The 9,649-nt window shown below is 46.0% G+C and overlaps 1 protein-coding gene across 1 annotated transcript; it reads left to right on the top strand.

The window, feature by feature from the left end:
• Positions 1-3,686: 3,686 nt before the first annotated feature.
• LOC141708514 (uncharacterized) lies at positions 3,687-8,716 on the top strand. The gene is made up of 8 exons (XM_074512180.1): positions 3,687-4,193; positions 4,377-4,934; positions 5,031-5,532; positions 5,806-5,890; positions 6,214-6,559; positions 6,641-7,596; positions 7,909-8,050; positions 8,369-8,716. The coding sequence occupies exons 1-8, from the start codon at positions 3,687-3,689 to the stop codon at positions 8,714-8,716; spliced, it is 3,444 nt and encodes a 1,147-aa protein (XP_074368281.1).
• Positions 8,717-9,649: the final 933 nt, after the last annotated feature.

Raw genomic sequence — 9,649 nt, 5'->3', positions numbered from 1 at the left:
TACCGTAAGGAGCTTGTTAGTTAATCTACAATGAGAATCCCTTTTCTTGAGTTCAAAATCATTTTCTGATAGATTGATAGTAATAATTCCTACTATTCATAATTAGAGTACATTGCTTTGACTGATTCTACTTACTATACTAAATAGCTTCCTCATTATTCCTGCTTTTTGCAGGAAAGGCAGTCAAAAGCAAGCGTACCACCAAGAATAGCATTATGAAAAACTTTAAGCCTTCATTATAATGTAAAATAAACAGTCTAAAACAAAATATGTGACAGCCCGTAAAGGCTTCCCTGCACCGAAGGCATAATTTAACATGATGTCATAGCTGTTTTGACACATACAAGACAATGCAATACAGCTAATCCGTTATAGAAAGAGAATATTAAGATCAGACCTGGATCATTAAGATTGTTATGTGGCTTTTGTTGCTAGGTTGTATTAACATTGAGATTGAGAGGGAGACAAAGAGTTCGCACCTAATTCATTCTTCAGGTGCATGAACCAATAAACTCGATTGCTATGGCATTGGCATCACATCATTAAGAGATTGTTGCCAAACTTATTATTGTAAAATTAGGTATTGCCTGCTAATCAACTGCGAGCTTATTGGTCAGAGTCATAGATTTTTGAAGGACCAAATTCACTCTAACCTGCAACCACAGTGGCGTATGTCAAGAAGTTTTGAAATTGTGGCATAATTGTTTTCATGTGTAACAATTCTGTCATTGAAATATGAATAAATTGGTTAAGTTACATTATCTAGCTCTGAGCACATATTGACTTTAACCTGAAACCATAGTTGTCGTCTGTCACGAAGTTCTGAAATCTTTGGCATAATTGTTTTCTTGTGTGATACCTCTGTATTTAAAGTCTAAGCTAAGCTAAGCTAAGCTAAGTTACGTTACATTATCAAGCTCTGAGCATAACATAATGTTATACCCAAAATTTGGTATTGGGTTGACTCGGGTCAAATGCGGCTTACATACGGTAAAATCCGGTACTGCGTTGTGGAAGGTTAGGACGCGTCTTGGCCTATAGGACGCGCCTTATCTTGATTTGATACTTTATTGTCTGGTGATGGCGAAGCATGGACAAGGACGCGCCCAATTGCGGTTGACGCGTCAACATTGAAAAAATTGCTTGTTAAATGTGATCTTGCGGCAATGGAGGATGGAGGACGCATTTGTCTCCACTAGGACGCGTCCTGTACTTTGGCACGCTATAAGGAATGGTTAATGAAGAAACGGGGTTGGATTTATGAATGGAAGGGCGCGCCCAAGAGGTTAGGACGCGTCCTGTGATTGATCTATGTGCTTTCAATGGGGACTTCAGGGAAAAGCTTGTATGGAGAGAAGCAATGGAGGTTATTTTTACTAGCGTATTTGTTGCAGGTACTCTTTGAAGAATTCCCTCCTTGAGACGGTCAAGGAGGGGGATGTCCGTGAAAATCTTGAAGGCTTCCAGGGGTATACCTGATGATTGAAGGCCTCCTCCTGTATTCAACGGGTGTCCTTGTTGGGGATGTGGGGTTAACTTTGGTGTGTGCTTTGGGAACTCTGTTCTTGCATTCAACGGGTGTCCTCGTTGGAGAACTTTGGAGTCATCCTGCACTTTGCACCCAAGAGCTTGGGATCACCTGTCCTGCTATTTGGTGGGTTATCCTCATTCGGGGGACAGGGACGCGTCTGGCACTTGGGGTGAACCGTGCCTATACCTGCGTCCGTACATCAAGGGAGATAGATGTAGCGGAGTGTTATCCTTGCACAGGGAGATGCACTATCCGTGAAGTCCTGCGATTACGGACGAGCCTTGGGCGTTCGCGGTTGGGCCTCATAGTTGGACATTCCTAAAGCTAGAGGAAGACGAACTTTGGATGAGCTTCTACTGGACCTAGGAATAAGAAGTCTAATTCCATTAGATTTCTTGTTCTACGAGAACTACGTCAGGCTTGATCCCTATATAAAGGGTACGTAGGCACATTGAGAGGGTAAGAAGTTGAGAGCTGATAAGAGAGCCACCACTTACTCTGATCAATCTCAGCCTAAAGCAATCACAAACCACCACACACCGCTTAAGTTTCCGGCAAAGAACCACCGTCACAGATCTTAGTTCCGGCAAGAAACCTCAATCTTTGTTGTTACCAGATTCCTCCGTCAACAAATTGGCGCTAGAAGGAGGGGCTGCTAATTAAGGTCGTAATCTTAGGAGGAAAAGATGTCTTATAATCGTGATGGAAGTTCTTATGATGGAAGTGACAGCAGATCTGAAGGAGAAGGCGGGGGAGGCTACACTCGCCATGAACCCTACGTTCCCAGAAACATGGCGGATCCACCAAGAGCTCCTGATGTGGGGGGGACACCTCCAGTTCTCATCAGCAACGCTGATATCTTGGAGCAGTTGTATCGCATGGAGGATACTCTTAATAGTTTTCACTCAAGACTGAACACGGTGGAGCGTCGAAGGACGAGGAGAGGTCGTCGTTTCCCCCGTCACGGTCATGCCTTGGGGAAAGCCCCTATAGTTGAAGGAGACACCCAGTGTAGCGGGGAAAACCCGCGAATCACTCCGCGATGCTTGGAATATTCTGATGATGTAGAGCCTATTGTGGAGCTTGTTGATGAGGACACCGAGGGTAGGAAAAGGCCTCGCCTTGGTAACCAGGTTGTGCCACACCCGCATAGGTCTGGGCGTACGATGGATGAGCGTCGTCGTGCGGAGAACACTCAAAATCAAGATGGGGAAGGAAGAGATCTTTCAGCCTTGAAAAGGAGGCTTGGCATAAGGTTGGAAGACGACGATTTGAGGATGTTGCTGGTAGAATGATAAAAAGAAGGAAATGCCGGAGAAGCGAGGCCTCGTGACACGACGCGTGTGCCCCCTGCGTTCCAAAGGGATGACGGGGCGCGACACCGCGAGCACGAGCGTGCCCCTCCGCGAGGAAGGCCTGGGAATTACTACCGGGGATATCAGAGGAATGGACGAGGAAGAATGGGATATCAATACGGAAGAGCACCCTACAATGGTAGGAGAGGTAGAGCACCCTCCGCTGGAGAAGCCCCTGCCGTTATTCCTGTAGCTTCCCACAGTGCTACTGGTAATGGGTCTGGGGCGCGTCCTCATGACCAGGACGGCGGACGAATTCAAGTAAGAATGCAGAACAATGATGAAATTCCACGACGCGGTCAAGAAGAACCTCGTGTGCGGGAAAATATTCAAAACCAAAATGGTAACATGCCACAGCCGTAGCCTCAGGGCGAGAGGCGGCGAGATCCACCGCCACACCCGGGGGGTAATCAAGGGGAATTTCAGCAAGTCACAGAGCAACCCCAACAGCCTAATGTTCAAACCATTCCTGGGGTAGGGACGTTTAATATGAACGACCTCAAGAGGTTGCTCAACCATCTTGAGGGAGGAAGAGTAACAGCGACTGCGCAAGCTCCTTCTCCTTTTGCTGCTGTTGTGAGGGAGGCGCAATTACCGCAGGATACAGGAACACAACCAATGACTTGCGTTTTCATGGGAACTCTGATCCTGTGGAATTCCTGGGGCGTTTTAACATTGAAATGGACGTATATCAAGTACCTGATTTAGCTCGATGTCGTCTCCTGGCAGCCACTTTTAGAGAAGGCGCCCAACAGTGGTTCCAAAAACTTGGTCCAGGTGTGATCACATCCTGGGAACAGATGAAAACTTTGTTTTTGACAAAATTCCAAGCCGTAGTGAAGTACACACCACCTGTTACCACACTGGCTAATGTGAAACAAAAGGAAGGAGAAAGTTTGACTTCGTATTTCAAGAGGTTTAATGCAGAATCCACTTTGGTGAGGGGTGCAACTGATGAGACACTGAAAATACTGCTTATAGCTGGGTTGCGTGTGGGAACGGATTTCTGGAAGCACCTGCAAGGGAAGGACCCTGTGTCACTAGCTGACGTGCTTGCGCAGGCGGAGTCGTTCAAAGCAATTGAGCAGTCGCTTGCAGAAACAAAAAAGAATGACAATACCCACAACTCCAAGGGGCGATCCAAGAGAAGGGACATATCCTTGAGCCCAGATTATCGGCGAAATGCCAGAAGCCCTAACAGGGTGAACACTGTAAGCTCGCGGAGAGAATGGAGCCCACCGTCGAACTACGAGAGAAGGGTCAGCAATTATACACCACTGGCGGCGTCCATTGATCATATCTTCGAGGTAAATAAGGATAGAGGAATCTTCAAGAAGCCCGACCATCTAACTTCATGGCAGAGCAGAGACAAAAAGAAGTATTATGACTACCATGAGTCTACTGGCCATGACACCCATGAGTGTCGTCACCTGCAGGATGAAATTGAGGAATTGATCAAGGCTGGATACCTAGGAGAATGGATTGACAAGGTGAAGCGACGCAGGAGAGTTGATGACAAGGGTAAGGATGAAAGACAGCCCTCGCGGGCGGAAGATGTTGAAAAAACAGCAGAAGTCAAGTTTCAGAGGGCTGGCAGTATCAGGGCAATTTTTGGAGGACCCCCTTTTGTTGGTGATAGTAATCGAGCACTGGAAAGAAACGCGAGAGAAGCGCGACATCCACCATTCACCAACATTCACAGCTTAGAAGACAGACCTCCGAAGGTCTTTAAGGGAGAGTCCGCTGATATTACGTTCAAAGAAAAAGAATCAAGGTGGGTGCATCATCCCCACAACGACGCGTTGGTGATTACCATGCTTATTGGGACAATGAACGTACATCGAGTCTTCTTGGACAATGGGAGTTCTACGAACATCTTGTACTACAGCACTTACAAAAAACTGGGTTTCCCGGATAGCGACATGTATTTTGAAGATGCGCACGTCTATGGCTTTACTGGGGAAGCAGTGAGAGTTATGGGTTCGGTCAGGCTTCCCGTCACGCTCGGGGAAGGAGCTTTGTCGGTTACTCAAATGATAGATTTCAAGGTGCTAGATCAGGATTCCGCGCACAATGTGTTGGTCGGCAGACCTTGGTTGCGAGCGTTCAGGGTGATAACCTCGATACATCACTTGATGATAAAGTTCCCAACACCAAACGGAGTTGGCAGTCTGAGAGGTTCGCAGTATGAGTCACGCGACTGCTATCATAAGGTTGTTAAAGAATTCCGCAGGAGAAGGTACGAAGGAAAAGGTCTCCCCTTTGAGGATGTAGAAGATATTCATACAAAACCAAGTGGAGAGGTCCATGCCCACTATTTCGTTGAAGGCCTCGAAGAGGAAGAAACCTATATCTCCGGGAACTCTTTTTTGACGCTGGGACATGTTTCGAAGATCCGTAACGTGGAAGAAGTGGTGGTGAGCCATGCAGAGGAGATCAAACGCTTGGAGGAGGTCATACAGAAGGAGGTTAACGGGGAAAAGTTGGAAGGGAGAAGTGAGATTTTGCAAGGTCTCGGGAATAACTTCAAGGTGGATGCTCCTCAAAAGAAGGACGTGCCCTTGAGGAATGAAAATGGAATTGAGGTTGATGCTCCTCCAAATGAGGACGCGCCCTCTTTATCTGCGTTGCACAAAGCTATGCCCTGTATTGAGGTGGATGCTCCCACTCATGAGGACGCGCCCTCAGATGCAAAAGTGGAAGTCGAAAACCCCCGAGACTTTTATTTCGATTTGGATCCCAGGATCCCTATGCCCGCCGAAAAGACGGGACCGGCCGAAGACACAATATCTATTCCGGTTGATAAAAATGACCCGAGCAAGGTTTTGAAAGTGGGATCCCAGTTAGATGATGAAATGAGAGGAAGTCTTACCCGCTTCCTAATTGCAAATCTTGATGTTTTCGCGTGGAGTCATTCAGATATGATAGGAATCGACCCAGAAGTAATGTGTCACCGTTTGAATATCTTCCCGAATTGCAAGGGCATACGTCAAAATGTCGCCCAGTAAGTGGGGAAAGGGCGATAGCATTAAAAGAAGAAGTAGACCGGTTGTTGGAGGTGGGGCTAATCAAAGAATCGTTCTACCCCGAATGGCTTGCAAATCCAGTGCTGGTGAAGAAGCCGAATGGGAAGTGGAGGACATGTGTGGATTTCACAGATCTCAATAAGGCCTGTCCAAAGGATAGCTTCCCGCTGCCAAGAATCGATCAGTTGGTTGACGCGACGGCGGGGCATGCGTTGCTGAGTTTTATGGATGCATACTCCGGTTACAATCAAATTCCGATGTATGGCCCTGATCAAGAATATACATCCTTCATTACTGACAGGGGGTTATACTGTTACATAGGAATGCCGTTTGGTTTGATTAATGCTGGCGCAAGCTACCAGCGGTTGGTAAACATGATGTTCAAGGATCAAATCGGGAGAACTATGGAAGTGTATGTGGATGATATGCTGGTAAAGTCCGAGGTGGCGAGTGACCACATCAAGCACCTGATGGAGATGTTTAACATTCTAAGGAGGTTTTGTATGAAATTAAATCCGCAAAAGTGTGTGTTCGGTGTGGAGTCGGGCAAGTTTCTCGGGTTCATTGTCAACCACAGGGGAATTGAGGCCAACCCCGCGAAGATCAAGGCATTGTTGGATATGAAGTCACCCACCAATGTGAAACAGGTGTAAAGTTTGACTGGGAGAATCGCCGCGTTAAATCGATTTGTTTCCAAGTCATCCGATAGATGCAAGGAATTTTTCAAGGCAATTAAATTAGCGGGGAAAGACTTTGTATGGACGTCAAAATGCGAAGAGGCTTTCAAAAGAATCAAGGAGCAACTGGGAAACCCTTCCATGTTGTCAAAGCCGTTAGATGGGGAATCTCTAATACTGTACCTTGCAGTGTCTGAATATTCGATCAGTGCAGTTCTGGTAAGAGAGGAAGATGGGCAGCAGTCACCGGTGTATTACGTGAGCAAGTGGTTGCACGACGCTGAAACTTGCTACACAAGCATGGAGAAACTGATTTACGCCCTGATTCTTGCATCAAGAAAGTTGCGGCCGTATTTTCAAGCCCATAGAATTGAAGTCCGCACGGCGTACCTGCTACGGCAGGTCCTTCATAAACCAGAGTCATCGGGAAGAATGCTGAAATGGGCTGTAGAGTTGGGACAGTTTGATTTGGAATATGTGCCCCGGACAGCGATCAAAGGGCAAGCCTTAGTCAATTTCTTGTTGGAATTTGATTCTGAAGTTGACGACAAAGCTTTGGTAACGCTACATCCACCTCATGTTGAGGAGTTGTTGGAGGAATTTCCACATCCCTGGTGGATCTTGCATGTGGATGGGGTAGTTAACAATGGGGGAGCAGGCGCGGGGATAGTGCTTGTGTCTCCCGAAGGTCATCATCTGATGAGCGCAATTCATTTCAAGTTTTATGCAACAAATAATGATGCGAAGTATGAAGCACTAATCAATGGCCTGAAGATTGCTTTGGAGATGGGGGTGCGAAATCTAATTGCAAGAAGTGACTCAGAGCTGGTGGTGAATCAGGTGAACGGGGGATTTCAAGCGCGAGGCCCGCGAACAGAATTATACTTGAGATGTACACAGCGCCTGATTGGAATGTTCAAAGAAGTTAGGTTAGAATATGTTCCGCGGGAGAAGAACAATAATGCGGATGCTCTGGCAAAAATGGGGTCACAACAAGAGGCTGTGTTGTTAGGATCCATCCCTCTTGAAATCCAGGAGATTCCTAGTATCCCAGAGATAGAAACTATGCAAGTGGATGAGGCTCCCAAGGAAACATGGATGACGCCCATTCTGGCTTACATTCGCGGGGGAACACTCCCCGAGGATAAGTTTAAGGCTTGCTGACTCCGCTATCAGGCTGCAAGGTATGTGATATACGACGAAGTTCTATACAAGAGAGGGTTCAATCAACCTCTGCTTAGATGTGTCGAAGAAGAAGAAGGAAATTACATCCTAAAAGAAGTACATGAAGGAATCTGTGGCAATCACTCGGGAGGTAGCTCGTTGGCAATGAAAGTTTTGCGCCAAGGATATTATTGGCCTACAATGAAAGAGGATGCTACAAACTTTGTCAGGGCGTGTGATCGCTGTCAATGTTTTGCAAATTACTCGTCTATGCCGGCAACGCTCTTGACGCCTATGGTAAGCCCATGTCCATTCGCCATGTGGGGAATCGATCTTATCGGAGAATTACCTAAAGCTAAAGGGGACGTCAAGTATGCAGTGGTCGCGGTCGACTACTTTACTAAATGGGCGGAAGCTATGTCACTGGCTACTATCACCGCAAAGAAAATCAGGGATTTTGTTTTCAACTTTATCGTATGCAGGTTTGGAATCCCTTACAAGCTTGTCTCCGATAATGGAAAGCAGTTTGATAGCAAGGAGTTGCGACAACTATGTGAGGAGTTGAAAATTAAGAAGGAGTTTGCAGCGGTCTATCATCCTCAAAGCAATGGACAGACAGAAGCTATTAACAAAATAATAAAGCTTACCCTCAAAACCAAACTGGAGGAACGCAAAGGTAATTGGCCCGAAGAACTCCCGAAGGTGATGTGGTCATACAACACTACACCACGATCTACTACGGGAGAAACGCCGTTCATGCTAACTTACGGCTATGAAGCTATGGTCCCCGTGGAAGTTGGATCAGGATCGCTTCGCAGAGATTGTTATAGGAAAGAAGATGCTGAGGTTAATCAAAGGCTTCATTTAGATCTCTTAGAGGAGACGAGGGAAAATTCTGAGCTAAGGCTAGCGGCGTATCAGCAACGCGCCACAAGGTATTATAACAATAAGGTAAAGGGATAATTGCTGAAGGTGGGAGATTTGGTACTTAGGAAAGTGATGCCCAACACAAAGAACCCCCAACATGGAGTGTTTGGAGCTAATTGGGAAGGACCGTACAGAATAAAGTCCATCCTGTGGAAGGGGACTTATCACCTTAAAGATATGGAAGGGAAGCTGGTTCCGCGAGCTTGGAATGCGGAACATCTCCGAAAGTATTACCAGTAAGGCGCGGCTTTGGCCCCTTACGTACCTCTTTAATTATATATTTAGGGTTGTGCCCGGATTATAGGCTAGAATTAAATAAATTCCTCCTAGCCTAGGGGGGTAGTGCATGTACTACTTACCTTGGAACTAGTTGAAGGGTCATTATTTCGAATTTATTTCCCCACAGAGCATAGTAGCCGTGGGACTGGTGCACTTTTGAAACCAGAGCGCATTATAAATAAAATCTTTGAAATTTTCCAAAAAGTTATTTACTTTGTTTGCTTGGTTGAATGACGCGTCCTAGCCATAGGGCGTGCCCTGATTGATAGTCCTATGCGAATGTTAACTGAAGTAATGGCTGTCAAAAGGAACAATAAAACTTAAGTAAAAATGAAACTAGGAAGTGTACTATTTCCAAGGACGCGCCCAAGTTATATTGGTTGATGCTCTTTCGGTTGAATGTTTCCTTAATTGTAATATAACAAGTCCCTACCAAGGACGCGTCCTCCCTGAAAGATGAAGTATTTCTTAGAGAAAAAGTTAAGGCGTGTCAAATAAGTAGGATGCGACCCATTGTGCTTTGTGCCTTGACTAAATACACAAGTACAGTGTAGTGCCGTGCTCATGCACTTTCCAAAACAAATAAAGACGCGTCCGACTATAGAGGACGCGTCCACTACGGACATTTGCTTATTATGTGAGTAGAAAAAATAACTATTAGTCAAAGGTGACGCGTCCTAAACACAAAAT

This window comes from Apium graveolens, chromosome 1 (genome assembly GCF_009905375.1).
Source record: "Apium graveolens cultivar Ventura chromosome 1, ASM990537v1, whole genome shotgun sequence".
Lineage (NCBI taxonomy): Eukaryota > Viridiplantae > Streptophyta > Magnoliopsida > Apiales > Apiaceae > Apium > Apium graveolens.
Note: the sequence above shows the minus strand (reverse complement) of the source record. Positions and strands in the feature narration are given on the sequence as shown.

Bases quoted from the DNA above. Each gene is read 5' to 3' on its own strand.
- LOC141708514 (XM_074512180.1), top strand. From the start codon at position 3,687: ATGAAAACTTTGTTTTTGACAAAATTCCAAGCCGTAGTGAAGTACACA. The intron at 6,560-6,640 runs GTGTAAAGTTTG...GAATTTTTCAAG, and splicing joins CACCCACCAATGTGAAACAG to GCAATTAAATTAGCGGGGAA. The intron at 8,051-8,368 runs GTAAGCCCATGT...AGCAATGGACAG, and splicing joins CAACGCTCTTGACGCCTATG to ACAGAAGCTATTAACAAAAT.